The sequence below is a fragment of the Bombyx mandarina genome, chromosome 11 (genome assembly GCF_030267445.1).
Source record: "Bombyx mandarina strain Sakado chromosome 11, ASM3026744v2".
Classification (NCBI taxonomy): Eukaryota; Metazoa; Arthropoda; class Insecta; order Lepidoptera; family Bombycidae; genus Bombyx; species Bombyx mandarina.
In genome coordinates this window covers 1191428-1213750 of record NC_143218.1, presented here as the reverse complement: position 1 = coordinate 1213750, position 22323 = coordinate 1191428, and the positions used below count along the sequence as shown (strand labels likewise).

The 22323-nt window shown below is 38.9% G+C and overlaps 1 protein-coding gene across 1 annotated transcript in view; it reads left to right on the top strand.

The window, feature by feature from the left end:
• Positions 1-22323, top strand: part of Orp8 (Oxysterol-binding protein-related protein 8) — a 51028-nt gene that overhangs the window by 11315 nt on the left and 17390 nt on the right. Inside the window, exons 5-9 of the mRNA XM_089731227.1 lie at positions 801-974; positions 1783-1869; positions 2320-2464; positions 3066-3186; positions 3953-4053. Coding sequence (XP_089587353.1) covers positions 801-974; positions 1783-1869; positions 2320-2464; positions 3066-3186; positions 3953-4053 — 628 coding nt within the window. The remainder of the gene's footprint in view (positions 1-800; positions 975-1782; positions 1870-2319; positions 2465-3065; positions 3187-3952; positions 4054-22323) is intronic.

Genomic DNA, 22323 nt, shown 5'->3' with positions numbered 1-22323 from the left:
TTTTCTTTATTTTTTTTTTCTTAATTTCCTCATCCCTTCATTTCCTTATTTCCTCATCTCTTCATTTCCTCATTTCCTCATCTCTTCATTTCTTCATTTCCTCATTTCTTTATTTCTCTATTTCTTTATTTACTTGACAAATGTCATCTTAATTGTGGATACGATTGACAGTGCAACAGTTGATGTCTTAAAAAGAAAAAAATAATAAGGATTTTTGAATAAAAATACAATAAAATATTATTTATTAATTTGGAAATCCAGAATAATAATACATTTTCACTAAGTAACAAAAATAGAAAATACACACACTTAATTAGAGAAAAAAATATATTATAAACTAGCTGACCCGGCAGACTTCGTAGTGCCTCAATCGATAAACAAAAGACCTAAACTTTTGTATAAAATAAACTTAAAACAAACAAAAGGAATCCGTCCGACGCGCCGGGGGGACACATCAAAGGAAAAACAAAATTGTTATTTTTATTTAATTCCGAGCATTTTCATTCATTTATCTACCTTTTAAACCTTCTCTGGACTTCCACAAATAATTCAAGACCAAAATTAGCCAAATCGGTCCAGTCGTTCTCGAGTTTTAGCGAGACTAACGAACAGCAATTCATTTTTATATATATAGATAAAACTTGATTTTGATTTGGTTATAAGTAATAAATAAATAACTTACATAATTAGTTCAGTTGGAACAGCGCCCCTAGCGGCAAACGTTGGAAACCGTTTGAGTTAACTTTTACGTTATCGAGAACGTTAAAAGACTCGCACTAAGAACACTGGTCGCTTCACAGTCTTCGGAGACCGCTGTAGGGGGCGTTTGTCGGCCGGCCAGCACGGCTCTCTCCAGGAAGGAGAGCTACAAGGCCCAGAGGCAGAACTATCGTCGTGAAAAGAAGAGAGCCGCCTCAGCTTTGTTGCACTCCATCGAGGATCCATCGGTCGTGGTCCTGGCTGATTGGCTAAAGGCGAGTATATTAAAGGGTTTCGTGTGAAGCTTTCATTTAGTGGATCCATGCCGGGCGCAAGAAGACGAGAAGCTCAGAGCTTTTGTATTTGAGCTCCGATTGGCTTTTCGAATGGCGGTCAGAAAACAGAGATCCTTTTTAAGGTGAATCGCATTGTTTTTGTACAATGACGTCACAATTCAAGAACTGTGTAGGTACACGAGTTGAATTTACGTCTCGTTTTTTTATTTTTTTTATAACTACTAAGAGGCAAACGAGCAAGACGGGTCACCTGATGGTAAGTGATTCACCGCCGCCCACGGTCACCAGCGTTTACGCCAGTGTGTTGCCTACCCTTCAGGTAAGAATATGCTCTTTTCTTGAATGACCCAATGTCGCACTTGTTGGGGAAGACCGCTGATGGCAACGAATTCCAGAGATTTACTGTGCGTGGCAGAAAACTGTTTTTAAAACGCATTGTAGTGGAACGCCAACCATCCAGATGGTGCGGATGATAGTTCCGGCGAGACGTAAGTCTTGTTGTTGGTTTTAATAAGCACGTAATGTTTTTGTTTATTGCTGAGATGGCTCACGGCTCAACTGACGTTGGATGGTTACCGGAGCTCATAGACGTCTACAACGTAAACGCCGCTACCCACCTCGAGAGATGAGTTCTAAGGTCTCCGTTTTAACAGTGCAATGGCTGCCTCGCCCTTCAGACCGAAACGCATTACTGCTTCACGGCAGAAACAGGCAGAGCGGTGGTACCTACCCGTGCGCGGACTCACAAGAAATCCTACCGTTAAGTAATGACAGATATTTTCGACAGGTACGAGGCTCGCTCAAATCTTGGACCAAACTATGGTGCGTTCTGAAGCCGGGTCTGCTCTTGCTGTATAAGAGCCCGAAGGCGAAGGTAATGTGGTATTTGTTTTAATGCTTTCGATTGAGGTTCTTTATAACCCATATGAAGAGGTAAAAGTCTCAATTATGTTGTGTGGAGGTTCCTCCCATCTTCCGCGAAAGCTGTTCAAATGGACAGGATGATGACCTTTCTTTTTTTGGGTCAGGGGGCTAAGCTTCCACTAGTTCCCCTCGCATAGGGGGCGCGCGGGGTATGCGGGGCTGGTCCGCTGATGAGTGACGTCATGTATAGTACTCGCCAATCTTTATGGCCGTCGGTACGAACTTGCGCACGGTACAGTCGTGTGGACATTTCATGACCGAGTTTTTTTTTTTGCAATCAATAACGATAGCAACGAGAAACAACTGTTTGGCCCAAAGTCAAGTTTTCATCTGCAATGTGGCCAGACTATAAAAATATTTGCCCACACCTGACTTAGTTCTATTAATTTTTGTCTCGCAGAGCAGTCACTGGGTGGGGACGGTGTTGCTGACTTCGTGTCAGGTGATCGAACGGCCAAGCAAAAAGGACGGCTTCTGCTTTAAGCTCTACCATCCGCTGGAGCAGAGTATCTGGGCGCCGAGGGGACCTCATAATGAGACTATAGGTGAGTGTGGCAATATCCGTCACGGGGTGTGTGACGAAAATGGGGTTCGCAGTAATGAAACGCCACTGAGGCGTGGACCCTCCATGTAGGGTCATGGAGGGTGGGAGGGGAGGTAGGGAGGAGGATGGCCTCGTCGTGTCTTGATGTCCGTGACCGCTTAACACCGGAGAGGTTGTCAGTCTGTCTGCTAATCTACAGCAATTGGCTGAGCGCTTAAATATCTAAAATATATTAATTCTAATAGAAAATTATATTCGTAAATATTATATATATTTTTACTGGTGGTAGGACATTTTGTGAGTGAGCACGGGTAGGTACCACCGCCCTGCCTATTTCTGCGATGAAGGGGTGAAGCCGCCGTTGTACTGTAAAAACTGAGAGCTTAGAACTCGTGTCTCAAGATGGGTGGCGGCGTTTACGTTGTAGATGTCCATGGGCTCCACCACCACTTAAGACCACGTGGGCCGTGAGCTCGTCCAGCCATTTAAACAATAAACAAAAAATACGCATCAGTACTGACCCAGCAATGTAAAGCACGTCGCGTTATAAGGTGTCGTGGGTCGTTGACCTCTGACCGAGATGGTCCATGTTGTATCGACAGGTGCGGTGATCCAGCCATTGCCAACTGCCCATCTGATTTTCCGGGCCCCGTCCCAGGCCGCGGGACATTGCTGGCTGGATGGACTGGAATTGGCATTGAGATGCAGCAATGCTATGCTAAGGTAGATGCGGTTTCATTGCTGTTTTTTTCTTTCGGAGATGATCCCATGATCTTGATCTGGTTTTTTTTTCCTACCTATGCTAATGGCCTTGAGAGGCTATTTCATTTTTATTTTTGTTACGGAATTTCTTGTTTCGGTCGCCGCGCTCAAAGCCTGCGATATAAACTATGCAATGGCTCAAATTTTTTTCTATTGCTTAGTTGGGTGGACGAGCTCACGGCCCATCTGATGTTAAGTGGTTACCGGAGCCCATAGACATCTACAGCGTAAATGCCGCTACCCACCTTGAGATATGAGTTCAAATGTCTCAGTATAGTTACAACGGCTGCTCCACCCTTCAAACCGAAACGCATTACTGCTTCACGGTAGAAATAAGCAGGGTGGTGGTACCTATCCGTGCGGACTCACAAGAGATCCTACCAGTACCTACCAGTAATTACGCAAATTATAATTCTGCGGATATTGATTTTGATTACACGATGTTTTATTCCTTCACCGTGGAAAACTATCGTGAACATTTGTTAACTACGTATTTCATTAGAAAAATTGGTACCCGTCTGCAGGATTCGAACACCAATGCACCGTTCGATACGAATACACCGGACCTCTTATCCTTTAGGCCGCGACGACTTCAAAGTTTCGTCTAAGCGCGAACAGATGGCGTTAAATTCGTACTAGTAGTTTCATATAGTTGCCAATAGATGGCGCGACTCGTTGTTCTGCTTTGAGAGCCAATAGATGGCGTTACTCGTTGCTCTGCTTTTAGATGCTCTCGCTCGCGCCCAGAGGAAACTGTCGCATCCGAAGCCCCGGCCACCAGAACGAACATCTCCCATGAGGAACTCGAGAAACATTTCAACGAACATGGTGAGTCTTCTGGTTTTGGTCCAGATAGTATTCCTATTAATAGGGGTGAGGGGAGGGGGGGAAAGGGAAGAAGAGATAGAGAGCGAACTCACGATTGTGGGTAGATGTGTGTTTGGCTTAAGTGACATTTTTGCAACTTATACAGAAACAATATCATACAAAGAAAACCTTTTCAGAATTCGAATGGAGTAAACATAATCGAAGTTCAATTAAAAACATCGAACTGTTGATGCTGTAATAAAACCGATCCTTAATTATAAAGATAATTTAGTCGCGTATTAAGCGAAATGTCGCTTAAACCGAATATCTTTTCACCCCTCGAGTTATTCCCTGTGTGAAAAAAAACATAAATTTCATATTTTATTTTTAAAAATATATTTAGTTATTGGTTAAACAGGTGATGTAGGTAAATACATATTGCCTTTGTCTGGAAAAAAAATCAGTAAGATTGATACGGTGCACTCGGTGTTAAGTGGTTACCGGAGTCCATAGACATCAATGGCGCGAACGCCACTGCCAATGTTGAAGTTCAAAATTTACTTATCAATGGTTTAGTAATTAGACAAATTTTGCACCATTGATTTTTAATAACATGATTTTAATCCCATAATATTGGAAGACATTCGTGAATATCAGTGGAGTTACCAAAAAATTGTATCTGCCTGCGGGATTCGAACCGCGGTCGGCTTGCATGATACGAATGCACGGGCCGTCTTATCCTTTAGGCCACGATGACTTTATTTTTATTTCATGTTTTTTAATGTGTTTTTTCTTATTTAATTTATTTATCTGCACGTTTGTCTATGACGCTACTGTGTTTTTTAAATACGCTAAAATATATATACCTATATTTGTTAATGTATTTTTTTATTTTTATCGATTGCCATAAATCATTTGTCATGTCATGTCATTTTGTAAATTGTTAAAAATTTAATTCGAAAGCTTCTAAAATGGCGGCTCTGTCCTCGTGCACGTCGCCGCTAATGTCAACGTCAGATTATTCTGTCAAAAGTGACAACTCGAATAAAAAATCGATTTCGAAATGGACGAAATTCTTCGAATCGATCGAGAACGTTCGCAACAACGAATCGAGCGATACCGATAACGAGAAACGAGACACGGGCATATTAGATTTCATTTGGAAGAGAGAAACGGACTTACGAGGCGACGCTCCATCTACATCGTCTATTAAGATGACACGAAAATCGACTAAAAAACTCGGCGTCACCAGTAAAAGCTTAGCATCGAGCCCGTATAGGTTGGACGCGTTAAAAAAATCGCCTATATTAAAATGTTTCGATATAACCAAATCGAATAGCGGTAGGGACGTGAAGATGTCGCCTTCGCTCGACGACGGTCTGCTGAAGTTTGTGACGTCATCGAGGAAAAGGCGCAGCTCGACGCCCGGTAACATGCTAAGGCTGAACCGGAGTCCCGTATTCCGAAGGTCCGGGGCGAGAACCGATTCCGAGAACGAGGATGTTCCAAAGAGACTATTGTCTGATAAACGCTCCGAGATCCTCTGTGATACTCCGGACAATATCCTGATAACGCGTACAGCGCCATCTGTCGAGAGATTCGCGAGATGTTGCTCTTCGACTTCTGACGATGAATTCCAAAGGCATGGGTACGATTTTTTATTTTTTTATTTGGATCTTTTAATGGCGCGTCGGGTGTTCCCGCACGGGTCGCTACCCCAATTTTGCTTAATTATTCGGTTCCATGAGTCTACGCAACGAAATCGATATCAGAAACGATTCAATCACGTACAAGATAATCGAATATTAAATCGATTTAATAAAAAAAAATCGATTAAATTTTAGCGACGACGTCTCTCGTTTCAATTCGACTCCCGAAAAATATTCGCTGATCGATTACGTGAATTCGCCGTCGGCGAATCTCGAGATGGTCACGAACGAGAAACGCTACGATCGCCTGATAGCGCATAACGTTTACGTAGCCGGAAAGATCGTGAACACCGGTGAGAATGAGCATTTTTGTAATACATTGCGGGCTGAGAAAAGTACTTTTTATTGGAGCTACGACGTCCTGTTTTACTTTGAAATAACTAGCCTTATCGACCGAACGTAAATGATAATTTGTCGTCGGTAAGTTACAACGAACCCGCAATGTATCGGTTTTGTTATGCATTGCGCGCCTTATTTTCGGTACACGGCTAGTTCAAAGCTACTGTTTGATATCTGAGCACAGTTTTAACGCTAGTGTGTCTAGTAGATGTCGAAGGTATTAAATAGACGTAAGCTAATTATTTTGCGGCAGTGATGGGTTCTATACTTTATTTTAAGTTACGGACGATCTCATAAACCTAATGTGCTACTCTATTGTGGCGGGTAGCCATCATAGAACACAAGATATTTGACAGATGCCTGAATCTCGCTTACGACATTTTCAAGGTAAGCTTACATATATACAAGTTCGGAAGAACAACATTCGGACCGTCGGTCTGACGAGCAATTTCACCCGCTCGGTGGAAGATTTTCCCTTTGTCGTTAAATCTTCACTATTGTCAATTTCCATGTTCAGTCGCAAGCAGACATCTGTAATCAAGCGAGATAATATATAATGATAGGTTTTGCTAAATTGGAACTCCCAAATTATCTATACAAATACGACGAATAGACGCTGGTTCCATGGTGTTTTTAGAATGATGACGTCAGCATCGCTGACGCCGTTCTCTTCATCATTATCATTTCCTTTCATAGTGACAGTAATTAAGACTCAATTTTCCAATGAATTCCATTTATTGACTTTCAAGTGTACAGCGATAACAGCAGAGAGCTCCGCCTCGGTCGGCTGCTCGAGTCGGAATGTTTTTGCGACAGTAGTCATTCGTATTTATAGCAGAAAGTTGGGGTAACTTAGTCATGAATTCTCTTGAACACCATCTCAAATAGATGTTGACATGCGTAACATTAATTAAACAGTTAAAGCTAATTACCTTTTAGTTAACTAAATAGTGACGTTGCGCCGACAAATAAATAAAATGGAACTGTCTGTTTTTAATATCAAAATAACCGCTTTTTACTACATGCATATGAATGTAATACAATATGAATAACAAAATAATATTTTTTATACTTTTTTGTCTGTCTGTTTGTTTGTTCCGGCTAATCTCGCTGACGGCTAATCTCGCGTGCCCGGCTAGTTAACAAATGAAATTGACGTAAAATGAAGTCATGGTAAATCTAAATATTGTTAATAGTATACCTACATCGCAAGTTATGTGCTGTGTCTATTTTAAGGTTTTCTCTAGATATATAGTTTTCTAGAAGAGATCGCTTTTAGCGATAAGTCCGCCTATGTTGCAAATATATCTGCTATTGACTGTTTTTGAATGTTAGTCGCGTTTTGAAGTGCAATAAACTACATTATCTCTCTATCTCCCTCTCTTTCTCTCCCTCTCTCTCTTTCTTTCCCTCTCTCTCCCTCTCTCTCTCTTTCTCCCCCTCTCTCTCTCTTTCTCTCCCTCTCTCTCCCCCTCTCTCTCTCTCTCCCTCCTTTTCTCTCTCTCATTCATGTCTAAGAGACCGCATGATCAAAGAAGCTCATAACACGTTCTTGGCAGAAGACAGAGAGTCCTTTCTATTAAGATGGGACTCGTTAATCTCATAAATTTCGAAAATTTCCCCGGAAAAATTCTTTGATCTATTCACGCTTTAAATGTAGTGTGCGCGTGTGCAATAAACTGCATTTTTTTTGTGGGTTCTTAGTAAATTCTGTCAACGCTTTTATCAGCTCTGATAAGATTAACACGTCGGATAACAGAATATCGCCGATAAGAGACGCCTAAATGGCTTGTTCAAGTATTCAGATTACAAACACGAATTCGCATGTATCTATGTACGTATTAGAAATCGTCGCGACCTAAAGGATAAGACGGTCGGCGCGCACGTATCGAGCGATGCGATTGGGTCTAGGTTCGAATACCGCAGGCGGGTACCGATTTTTTTGAAGTGAAACTTCTAATGAAACTTCCAAGATGGTTGCGTTAAACGTTCAACGCTCCTGGGGAGGGGGAATAGAAGGAGACAGAGCGAGAGTGAATGCGCGGCACTCGAACGCATGCGCGTAGTATACCTGTTACAGGCCAGCGCGAGCGTTAGCAACGAGTAGCCCCCAATATTTTAATGAAGTATTTAAAAAAATATACATATTAATTTTTATATCTGTTATTTAATACTCGAGGTCCCGCAGCAGTCGAAATTCGACTATAATTAATTGGAATTGTAAGTTTGTACACTATTATGATTGTATTTTATACTTCTGTAATCACAAATTTCGCCAAGATTACACTATAAAAAATATTAACAAAGACAAACAATATTTAATCTATTCTCAATTTGACAACAGACGCCAAGAACAAAAGTTTGACAATAAATAGTATGCATGCGTGTGTGCATCAAATACATGGTATGTAGTGTGTGTAATGTTTTCTTTATTGATTTAATGTATATTATATGCATTATTTAAAAAAAATATTAGCATTGTGCACTTATTCTCTATATTCTCTATAAGTGTAGAAAATTTCATACTCCTCCGTCCGCGCAATTTTCGTAAAAAGGGATACAAAGTTTTTGCTTCACGTATTAATATATAGATATCTGTTATTTAATATAAATGTTGAAGATGTCGCATCTCTTATACACAGCATCACCTATTACAAGAGCATTCACTCTAGGCGTAGCTGGAATAGCCTCTTAGGCTATCGGCGAATAGATATGGGAAAAAAATTAGTCTTTCACGCAAAAACTACTGAATGGATTATGATGAAACTTACGATAATATAGCTGACATATCAGAATAACACATGGGATAATACATAATAATGTATAAAGATATCTATATATTAATACGTGAAGCAAAAGCTTTGTATCCCTTTTTACGAAAACTAGAGGTCCCGCAGTAGTCGAAATTAGACTATAATTAATTGGAATTGCAAGTTTGTACACTATTATGATTGTATTTTATACTTCTACTAGCTGACCCGGCAAACGTTGTGTTGCCTTAAATAAGATTTCTAGGGAAATTCTAGTCTAATATATAAAATTCTCAAAAACCTCATTCAACCACATAATATAGTAAGCGGCACGTAAGTTGGCAAGGTTTTGGTGCAGTGGGGGTAATGTCGCGCATAGTGTACATTGCAACAAAAAAATGGTCACTTTTATTGCCCGCATATAATATATTATTATGTTAATTTTATTTTATTAAATTTTTTATTTGCCATAATTTATTTTTAAGCCTGTGTGTTTAGAAGAAAGAAAAGAGAGGAATTCGTGAAGTGTATTAGGTGTTATAAATAAAATACAATTAAAAGTTAAAAAGTTTATTTAACTCTATCATTTTCTAATAGTGCTACCCCTTGGATTAAATTTATGGTAGGACCTGAGCTGGTGGAAGGAGTTGGCTCCTCATCGTCGACATAACGAAGAGTCGCTGTCGTCACTGGCGTAAATAATAAAACGCTCAGTGACCGAATCGACTATAATTATGGTCATTGGTATTTGGTCCTGGCATTGCAAACAAATTTAAAACAATAACACTCGTAACAAAAACTAAATTTAAAATAATAATAACAACTCGTAACAAAAACTCAATATAAACAAAGGGTTCCTACAACTTTAGTAGGCACATGTGTAACCGGGAGCGAACGGAACGTGAACGCGGTGCGGGAGGGGAGAGTCGACTGACTCACCAATCGCGCGCTCGGAACGGTGCTACGTCTTTTCCCGCGTCCCGCTTGACAACCAAAGAGACCTAAAAAACGACTTCTGCGCATCTAGCGACTCTTGCCAAGTTACATGCTGGGGACTATACCTCATTAATACCAAAAAAAAAATTATAAAAAAAAAATGTTTGGGGTGAACAACCCTTATCACTTAGGGGTATGAAATATAGATAGTAGCCGATTCTCAGACCTACTGAACATACTATTGATACACAAATAAAACCAAAGAAACATGACTGAAAAATGTATAGTGAGTAAGACAGGAGACCGGCTTCGTCCTCATCCCTACTACGTGATGTTTGCTGGATGAGTGGTGACACCTGGCGGGGATAACTGATCGATTGATAGTTGATCAGTAGTCGACCGGCGAGGGCAGGAAATCAAATTGAATTAAAAAAAAAAACATAATTAAAGGAACTTGAAATTATAAACTCTGAATAAGAATTTATCATACTACAATTATAATATTTGATTGCCATCTTGCAACCTTATTGCGGATCTGTGCATAGAAAATAAAAAATAAAAATCGGGATGGAAAAATAGGGGTTGATCGTATAAGAGTGAAAATTGAGAGTAATATATATTTTTTTATTTTAAGTCATGACAAAATAAAAACAAAATTCTTGCAAAAAAATTTAGTTTTTAATTAGCAAATAAAAAATAAGGGTTAATCGTAGAGGGGTGAAAATTTAGGGTTGTATGTATTTTTGTATGCTGTATCATAAAAAAATTGAAATTAAAAATTTTGTCTAAAAAATAAACAATAAAATTTAGGGGTGGACTACCCCTAACATTTAGGGGGATGAAAAATAGATGTTGGCCGATTCTCATAGATACCGGATAAGCACAAAAAATTTCATCAAAATCGGTCAAGCCGTTTCGGAGGAGTATGGCAACGAAAACTGTGACACGAGAATTTTATATATTAGATAATCACAAATTTCGCCAAGACTACACTATAAAAAATATTAACAAAGACAAACAATATTTAATCTATTCTCAATTTGACAACAGACGTCAAGAACAAAAGTTTGACAATAAATGGTGTGTAGTGTGTGTTTTATTTATTGATTTAATGTATCTTTTATGCATTATTTTAAAAAAATATTAGCATTGTGCACTTCTTCTCTATATTCTCCTCTATAAGTGTTTAAAATTTCATACTCCTCCGTCCGCGCAATTTTCGTAAAAAGTGATACAAAGTTTTTGCTTCACGTATTAATATATAGATTGCGCGGACGGAGGAGTATGAAAATTTTCACACTTACAGAGAATATAGAGAAGTAGTGCAGAATGTTAATATATTTTTTTAATTATGCATAAAAGATACATTAATTCAATAAAAAACATTACACACACTACCATGTATTTGACACACACACGCATGCATACTATTTGTTTATTGTCAAACTTTTCTTGTTGCTCGTAGTCTGGTCAAATTGAGAATAGATCAATTAAGGTTTGTCTTTATTAAAAGTTTCCAGTAAGCAGGTTAATAAATAACAGTTACCGAAGCGAAGCGAGGGCGGGTCGCTAGTAATAATAATAATAATTGAGGATATGAGTGGGTGAAGGGGATATGATACAATATGTTAATTTTGAAAAAAAACGGGCAACAAGCTTTTGTTACTTGTACTTTTCCTTCGTCCATAACTCCTTCATCGCATGCAATTTCTAAAAATAGCCTTTAAACTCGGAGGTTTAAGGTCTAATTTGGTTTATAACACCTTCATTCAATGTAAAAACTCGAAAAATCTCAAAAATGGTACTTAACCCCTTCCATCCACTCATATCTTCAATTGGAACAATAAAAATAAAATTCGTAAATTACAATGTAATTGCAATATGATTTCTATACCATTGCGACAATAGAGCTCATGTCTCATGGTAGGTGGCGATATTTACTCTGTTCACGTCTATGATGACCATTTAAAGCCAGTTAAGTCGTGAGCTTGTTCACAAGCTGTAATAATAAATTATCTAAGAAAAAAAGCACTGTTTGTGGCACAAATAAGTTCTACTCTGAGCTTACGATTTTAAATAAACTACACAGTTAAAGGACACAATAGTGTTGTCCGTCCGTTGAAATTAAATCTTAATTTGTCGATGTATGTATAAATAAAAATTATAATATGTAGTAGTAATTTAGGATAAATTAATCATGAATATTATTATTGGTGGTAGGACGTCTTGTGAGTAGTGTGAGGTGAGTGGCGGCACGTTGTAGATTTCTATGGGCTCCGGTAACCACTTAACACCAGGTGGGCCATGAGCTCGTCCACCCATCTATGCAATAAAACAAAAAAAAAAAAAAATCATATTTCGGTAGGCAGCGGCTTAGCTCTGCCCCTGGTATTGCTGATGTCCACGGGCGACGGTAACCGCTCACTATCAGGTCGGCCGTATGCTCGTCTGCCTATAAAGGCAATTTTTTATTTATTTCAAATTGCTTACATGGCGCTTCTAGTGTTAAATCGTTATCGCCATCCACCGTGAGAAGCTAGATCGTATTTTCGACTTTATCGAATGAGTCAGTGATCATCGCCCCGCGACTCTTGCGCTAAGGGTCGCGGTTTCGATTCCCATTTCAGGCAAACATTCGTGCGTTGAACAGGTAACACAAACAATAACGGTGATTTTAAAAAATATTTCGATTTTATATTTTCTAATCGATTTTTTAAACGACACAACGACCGAAGCGCATCACTAGTGACAATAACAAATATTAGTCAGTCCATTATCAGCTACGGTCGACGTCGGACGACTGTGTATATATATATTTACAAATGCATCGTTACAACTGACGTATATATTTTGTTTTATCAGAACACACAAGTGAATGGAACTTATTTTAAATGAATGATACGGCCATGGAATATGTTTAAATGCTAAATGTTACCATTAGATAAGCGTATGATCATTGGTGCTTATAAGTGATTACTTACAGAAGTGCGAATTAGTAGTGTTAAAGTGTTTGTGATGTTAATATTGTGATGTTTCGATATCAAATATTATGTTGATTAAATATGAATCAAATTCCGGATTATTTTATTAGAAAAAATGTAACTTTTTAAAGCTCTGTTATATCTTAATGGTTTCAGTGGTAATACAGGGCCGGATTAGACGTGTGGCTGTAATAAAAACGGGCCCCGCGCTTCGGGGGGTATAAAATACAAATCGAAAGGGAACCAGTAAATATTCGTTAAGTCAAGTAATTCGGTAAGCTGAGGTTTGTTATATTGAGGTTGAGTTGGTCTACCATTTGTTATAACGAGGTAAAAAAAATATTGTTTTATTCACCTCAACATTATGTACTCGCCCTAAAAACGTCATTATGGATCCTCCCGATCCATTAACGTTGCTTTTAGGTACCACAAGCACCGGCCACCGTCCTCGCCGAACCCGTCGCTTGCGATAAAGGGCTCGACGTGTAAACTAACCCTCAGACACAGCCCACTGAGTTTTTCGCCGGATCTTCTCAGTGGGTCGCGTTTCCGATCCGGTGGTAGATTCTGCGAAGCACGGCTCTTGCTAGGGTTCGTGTTAGCAACTCATCAGGTTTGAGCCCCGTGAGCTCACCAACTCGCCCGCTCGCCCTTTTTTTTTATTGCTTAAATTGGTGGACAAGCTCATAGCCCACCTGGCGTTAAGTGGTTATCGGAGCCCATAGACATCTACAACGCAAATGCTGCCACCCACCTTGAGATATGTAATTATATAATTTGCACTGCAATTACAACATTTTACCGAAAAAAAAAGCTAAACCGACTTGAAACAAAATCATCGATATAATATACTTGATTTACTATTAAAAATAAACTAGTAAAAATTTGTAGTTCGATCTTGATAATATTTAAATGAACCTACTCGGGAAACGCAATCTTTCGAATATATAAAGATACATCAAAATCATTTAACCTAGATTTTTAACCGACTTTTTAAAAAAGGAGGGGGTTCTCAATTCGACTATGTTTTTTTTTATGTTTGTTACCACATAACCGTTGACGGGGTGAATCGATTTTGATGATTCTTTTTTTAAATTTCAATTTAGTCCAGTTCTGATAATGGTATCCATGAGAAAACCATATAAGTCTTAAATTTGCATTAAGTACGTGCGCGACAAATAGATGAATAACTCAATAACTCAATATCACGACAACCGATTTCGATGATTATTGTATTTAGTGTATATTAATTTGTTTTGGATTATTATTATTTTTCTATTTGAAGTCAGTTTTTGTTAAAGCATGTCTATTTACAATTCTTTCTTGTTCTTTACCCTATCGTTGGTAGCCTGAAGGACTATTCCAACTACGCCCGGACGGCTAGGTGAGCTCACGGGCTCAAACTAAGAGAATTTGCTAAAACTAACTCCAGGAAGAGCCGTGCTTCGTAGTATCTACTACCGGATCTACCGCGGCAGAAATACACAGGGTGGTGGTATCTACCCGTGCGGACTCACAAGAGGTCCTACCACCAGCTCATCTAATGGTAGGCGCGTTGTTGAAATAGTCCTTTAGGCTATCAGCGAATAAGTAGGGATCGAACAGAAAAAGAACAGAAAAGTTTGCAAGGATAATAAACGTAATTAACCTTTTTATTTTATTTTTGTCAATAGCAAAAAATATGACTGGTTATAATATTATGTGATGCCTTCTACATCAAGGTCACGCGTTCGATTTGGCGTCGTCCCGATTCGGAGAAGGTTGATTGGTTGATCAAGGAATCTATCAATTGTTTTAGTGCTCTCGTAATCGCCAATCAAAATGAGCTCAAAACGAACTCAATATAAAGTTGAAAATCGTATTTCGCTTTGACGTTGCATTAAAGGCGGCATTTATTAATTGATTCAAATAAAATAATTCCAAAAAAGGAAGATCGACTTTGATATAATAGAATTTACTGGTGGTAGGACCTCGCGAGTCCGCGCGGGTAGGTACCACCACTCGCCTATTTCTGCCGTGAAGCAGTAATGCGTTTCGGTTTTAAGGGCGGGGCAGCCGTTGTAACTATACTGAGACATTAGAACTCATATCTCAAGGTGGTTTTTTTTTTTTATTGCTTAGATGGGTGGACGAGCTCACAGCCCACCTGGTGTTAAGTGGTTACTGGAGCTCATAGACATCTACAACGTAAATGCGCCACCCACCTTGAGATATCAGTTCTAAGGTCTCAGTATAGTTACAACGGCTACCCCACCCTTCGAACCGAAACGCATTACTGCTTCACGGCGGAAATAGGCGGGGTGGTGGTACCTACCCGTGCGGACTCCCAAGAGGTCCTACCACCAGTAAAAGGCGGCATTTACCTTGTAGATGTCTATGGGCTCCAGTAACCACGACAGTTACGTCGACACGTTATTAAACAACCTGTAAGTGTATAATTGTATGACGTACCTCAGTATTAAGGAAAACATAACGAATGTAAATAGTTCCGTACGATGCTTATTCATTTACAAGGAAACAAGGTAATATTTTTGTAAATTCAACATATAATATTAATGTCTCTTTTGAGTTTTTTTACTCGCCGTTATTAACTTGAAACGTTGTTTGTTTGTTTGTTTGTTTGTCTGTCTCTGTTCTTAAGGACTTTTGAACGTCATTTTAACCGACTTTAAGACGTGCGGGTCACTTGAAAATTTGCTCACGCAATACAATGATTTTGTAGTCTCGCTCTAATAGTTTGACCGATCTTTAAGCTTAAGCGGCTATTCAGACTACGCGTAGGTTGATAGACGAGCTCACGGGCTCAATATTAGAGAGTTTGGCTAACATTAGCCTTAGCGAGAGAGCAATAGTGTCTATTTTATATTGGTGCCTACCCTACTCTATCCTACTCTACCCTACCCTACCCTACTCTACTCTACCCTACCCTACTCTACTCTACCCTACCCTACCCTACCCTACCCTAATCTACTCTACCCTACCCTACTCTACTCTACCCTACCCTACCCTACCCTAATCTACTCTACCCTACCCTAATCTACTCTACCCTAATCTACCCTACCCTACCCTGCTCTGCTCTACTCTACTCTACCCTACCCCGCTCTACTCTACCCTACTCTATTCTATTCTACTCTACCCTACTCTACCATACTCTACTCTACTCTACCATACTCTACTCCACCCTACTCCACTCTACCTTAGTTTCCCGTGCGGGCTCACAATACGCTATACCATCAATATAGAAAAGCAAACAATATTGTGGTCAAACAAACCTGCCCGGCCGGGCTTGTAAGAGGAACACAATAAAACACGCGACCAAACCATATTTTATAAATATCAAATATCACATTCTCACACACGCGCATAATGATTTTATCGTTCGTAAATATAATTAAAAATATGGACATATGTTTTATATCAGTTATAGGTACGTCGTACGACCGGTCCATATGACTAATGTTCGTGATTAAAGGTAAAAGATCGGATATCTGTTTGCTTAGTACGAGTTTTTAACGCTCTCGATAGCGTAAAAGTTAACGCAAATTCGTATGGAGTTGGAACGTTTGCCTACGTTTGCCGCTAGAGGCGCTGTGCCAACTGCATACAAATTCGAGTTAACTTATACGCTATCGAGAACGTTAAAAAACACGCACTCGAAGTTTTTCATTCTCAACACAGCCTACTGAGTTTCTCGCCGGATCTCCTCAGTGGGTCGCGATTCCGATCCGGTGGTAGATTCTGCGAAGCACTGCTCTTGCTAGGGCTAGTATTAGCAGATTCATTCGGGTTGAGCCCGTGAGCTCACCTACCGGTCCGGACGTAATTGGTACAGAATCTTAGACTACCAACGATTAGATAGGAGAAAAATATATTCTTCTTTCTTTCTTAGTAGTCGTACGTTATTGACAGAGTGGTCGTGGTCATGCATCAGTCGAATCCTGCGACACCGATGCTCTCGCGATGCGACGCCATGTGGCACAATGTTTCGCACAGTGAGAGCAATCATTTATATTGGAATGAGTCACAGATTTTATGAGGTCGGTCCATCGTGTTGGAGAACGTCCGCGAGATCTTTTGCCCTCGACTTTCCCTTGCACCACCAATCGCTCAATGGAATTACGATAAATATATAGGCCTTTGTATACATTTTTTCTAACCCTTTCCACACTTTTCAATCTCAACGCCCTGATTTAGGTTATCTGAGATTACTTAGCGCCTAAGTCCACAATGCGAGGTTATCTGGTCACTCACACACCTTTATACTGTGTGAAATTCTTCACGACCATACTAACTACACTTGAGCTCAAAATATTTATACGCAATTCAAAATTACAATAGTCAACCTTGCATCGGCAAAATCTATTTCAATATAATTTTAATGATATTTAAATTCAGTTAAATGTGGTTCGATTCGATTTATTTGTAACCAACTCAACCCGACGGGGCTCAATCTGGAAAGACTTCCTCGCGCTAGCCTTAGCAAGAACAGTGCTTCGCTGAGTCTACCATCGGATCGGAATCGCGATCCACTGAGAAGATCTGGCTTGAAACTTAGTGGGTTGTGTTTGTGGCTAGATTACACGATGAGCTTTCGGACCGGTGCTTGGAAAGCCTAAAAGCACGGAGAATGGATCAGGGGGATCTGTTCGAACCAAAGGTATCAAAACTCGTAATCCAAGATGATTTTTAAAAAGTTTACTAACAATAAACTAGGGATCGTCTGTAACAGGTGAAATTGAGAGACCTAATCCATCTGTTCCTATTCCAATGAAAGAACAGTTCCAGTAGCCTGTTCCAATATAACAGCCTGTGTGTGTTGCAACAGGCTTAATAATGTTTTAAATAGAATATGCTCCACATAAAGCAACAGTCAAACATATGAAATGGTTTCAAGTTTTTTCATAGACGAACCTGTTCCGTTTGACTGTTCCGATAAATACGCCTCACCCCTACAATAAACCTCATTTCAGCTAACTACACTGAAAATGGGAATTTACCATTTCGCGGTATAGGCTAGAAGGTATATAGCTGATTGCATAAAAACATTTTTCTCAATGAAAACTAATCTTTATCATAAACAAATAAGTCCGACCTTCGTTGGTCCTCAAATGACATCGCCATTGGCTTTATTCAAACAGAAGATATTTTAGCGTAGTTTGTTTAATATACTCGCTGCACGACTGAAATGTCAGGTTAGATTTTTTTTAAGGGATTTTATGACCTGGTAATAAAGACCTTTATTTAGGTGAAAACTTTTTTTATATGAAAAATGATATTAGGAAATGAAATGAAGTTGAATAATATGAAACATGGCGTGAAATGAAATGAAATGGAATGGAATATAATCTCAGTAAAATGGTGGTCATTTACTGAGACTTTTTGGAGGATCCCGAGAAGCTACGTCCAACGGCTTTGTTTCGTTTTCCCACATTTGTGCACTTTCACAGATACTAAACAGTTAATAAACCACCGTTATTACACATTTAAACCTGAAGAAACACTAAATAGACAAAATAAAACAATTCATACAAATTCGCTCCTCGCGTTCCCGCCAAAAAGTCCAACCTGACTTTGACAATTGACACAAAATCAACAATTTAGGGTTGCCAGAATTTAAACAAAATTAATTTCTAAAAAAAACTCCACATATATAATATATTTAAACATATACCAGTATCTATATTAGTCTCTGGTTGACATAGTAGAGGGAAGTAGTAATTCCATAGTAGCTTGGGGTTGGCAGTATAACGGTGTGCGATATTTACCGGATCAATTTTACGCCATTTTGTAATCGAACCGCAGACAAAGGCGCGTGCTACCATTAGTTTTCCGTTCAACCTTGTCTCAAAGGTCGAACACGTATCTTGATTAGCTCGCGATAACTTGTTTATCTTGAACTCTATTAAGGACTCTTTTTGAGTGAACTATTATTGGAGGCCTTTCCAGTTTCGACAAGACAGGTGGGCGAGTGAAGGCTCAGCTAAAGATGGGATTGCTAACAGCTGCCCGAGCGCCTCCAGAGATCAAACAACTTTTTTTTGTTCTTAATGCTTAGGTGGGTGGACGAGCTCACGGCCCACCTGGTGTTAAGTGGTTACCGGAGCTCATAGACATCTACAACGTAAATACCTTCACTCACCTTGAGATATGAGTTTTAAGGTCTCAGCATAGATACAACGACTGCCCCACCCTTCAAACCGAAACGCATTACTGCTTCGCGACAGAAACAGGCAGGGTGGTGGTACCTACCCGTGCGGACTCACAAGACGTCCTACCAGTAGTAATTACGCAAATTATAATTTTGCGGGCTTGATTTTACTTCCGCAGATCCTTCCATGGCCTCTCATAGGCTTCGTGATTGAGATCTTGATTCACTGCTTTTAAAGGACACCCACCAGACGCACACCATTTGCTGATCTGATCACTTATTTATCACCTGCCAATTCGTTTGGAACCTTATCGATTTCGCTTTCCCACGACAAAAATGTTACGAATCAATCGATCTCCATATGACAATGATATTGTCACCCAGTCATTCTCTTTTCTCTGATAGAAAAGCCAATGTAATGGAAAATTTGGTCGTACCTCGCGGCCTTGGTCTTTAGAAAACGATGGACTGATAGCTTAAACCTTAGTGCGAGCCGTCGATAGATCGACTGTAGTAAGGTGTATAAAGTGCGGAACGTCGGAATACTGACTATTGCGTAGTTTGATTGATAGGTACTAGGTTATCGATCTGTACGGACGTGTCTTCGCGCGCGAATTTTTAGTAGGTAGTATTTTTTTAAGTTGGGTGTTGTTTTTTTTTTTCAAAAATCCTTTAGCAATTTCTGAAAAATATGTGAAAGTAAGCTCAGTGTGCTTAGTGCGAGTTTTTTTAATTCCCGATTGCGTAAAAGGCCCTAACGACAAACGAAGGGAAACTGTTCCTCCATGTAAAAAACTCCTTCCTCCAAAAAAACTCCATGTAAATTTGAGTTAACTTTTGACGTGATAACGTCTTATAATTCGATGGAGCCGAAAAAACATGACTCATTGAGGCGTTCCATTTAAGGCTTGAAGTGCAAGCGAGAGCGCGCAACGAGCGACAAAGAGGCACAATCGGCCTCCGCGTTCGGCAGCGTTCGACATCTGTCTCTCTCCTACTTGAGTGAGCGATGCATCCGGGTGGACAGCTGCTATACAATAATACATTTACATGTTTTCGTCAAGTATGAAGTTCAGTAAAAAGTGAATGTGGTGTCAATTGTTTATAGCAACGATAATTGCGATAATTAAAAAATAAAACCATTCCATCAGTATTTACTTATGAGGTTGTCACGTTCAACTATCGTCAGTAAACTGACTTTACAGACAACCGATTTTTTTAGTTTAAACATATCATTGTAATGTGGATCTGAATAAAAGACTATCATTCGTCATCATTCAAACGAAGCTGCGTAGAGTTTTGTACCAAAAGAATTAAGTCAGTCAGCAACAGAGGAATGCTATCTAATTACATATTGTGATTAGATAAAATAATATACATTATTTTTTATCGTCTGTTTGTGTTTCTTCGTCTGCATTAGTCGAGCCCAAGGTTCGTGCAGTAGATACGTGGATGACGACATACGTAATTGATGTTTTAAAAGTAATTTACGGCAATGCTCATTGAAGCTCAGAAGAAACTCATCGTGTTCAGACTTACTGGATCTCTCTTATAAACAAACCAGCTGTACCCGTCCGCTTCGCTGGGCATTTAAAATTAACATTATTATTTCTCACCCCCACAAAGATTCTCATCATTAACGCAACTGGTGTATGGAGTCCAACACTCATATAAATATTAGCCTATCCATTAAGTACTTGTATTTTCTACATGGATACCAAGTTTCAAGTCAATCGGATGCACGGCTTAGTAGTTATAATGGAACATCCGTAAAAACCACTGTAGATATATATATTAGTATAGATTGATTAACAAAACGTATAGTTTAGTTTTAAACTATTTTCTTATACAAGTGGTCACCCGGTAGTCGAAATTCGGCTATAATTAATTAAAATTATAAGTTTGTACAGTATTATGATTCTATTGCTAAAGAATATTCATTATACGTCTATAATCACAATTTTCGCCAAGACTACACTTTAGTTAAATATTAAAGACAAACAATATTTAATCTTTTTTTTTTATTGCTTAGATGGATGGACGAGCTCACAGCCCACCTGATGTTAAGTGGTTACTGGAGCCCATAGACATCTACAACGTAAATGCGCCACCCACCTCGAGATATAAGTTCTAAGGTCTCAGTATAGTTACGACGGCTACCCCACCCTTCGAACCGAAACGCATTACTGCTTCACGGCGGAAATAGGCGGGGTGGTGGTACCTACCCGTGCGGACTCCCAAGAGGTCCTACCACCAGTGATAATATCTCTATATATAAATCTATTCTCAATTTGACCACAGACTATAAGCAATAAGAAAAGTTTGACAATAAACAAATAGTATGCATGTGTGTGTTTGTCAAATAGATGTTTGTGATCTTTTTTTTTATTGTTATAAAGTAAATTTTTTTGCAAAATTTAAAAAAAATATTAACATTCTGCGCTCCTTCTCTATATTCTCTATAAGTGTGGGAAATTTCATACTCCTCCGTCCGCGCAATTTTCGTAAAAAGGGGTACAAAGTTTTTGTTTCACGTATTAATATATACAATACAAGCGACCCACTCCGGCTCCGCTCGGGTCTTTAACAAAAATTTCAACGATATTTGAGTCGTCTATTATCAAAGGTGGCAATCTGTGCATTTGGACAAAAAAAATTTATTGATATGTCAATACAGATTGATTTGAATATGTTGTAATTGTCTCCTTCAAAGAATACGGTTCAAAACCTGCATTAAATAAAGGTTAATACTTAACCTGTTATTTATCTAAGATGTCGTTCAGAAGAGTTTTGTGACTGCCAATGGAATACAAAGTCAATAATTCGTTTTTCTGATTTACCAGTAATTGTCCAAAAGTCACATTGCCGGCTTTGATAATAGTCGACTCATTTGACGTTGTTTTATTTTTTTAAATAAAAGAACACTTATTGCGGCATTACTATAATAGTTAGACATATTATTATGTTGTCGCGACACTTTTCGTAAATAATAATGTGTTCTACAAAGTCGTAGTATATTATTTTGTTCTATCATCAATAGTTTTCGCAGGGCACGCGAAGTAAAGAATATTTTAGGAAATTTTTTTACACCTTGGGTTACATTATTGGAGTTTTAGTAAGGATCCCTAATTTTTATCAAAAAATATTATAGCCTATGTCACTCGAAAATAGTGTAGCTGCCAAACAGTGAAAGAATTTTTCAAATCGGTTCAGTGGTTTTGGAGCCTATTCAATACAAACAAACAAACAAATCTTTCCTCTTTATAATATTACTAGCGACCCGCCCTCGCTTCGCTTCGGAAACATTAAAACACACATGAAACCAAAAAAAAAAAATAAATAAAAAATTTAAAAAAGTAGCCTATGTTCATCAGGGACAATGTCGGCTTCTAATGGAAAAAGAATTTTTCAAATCGGTCCAGTAGTTT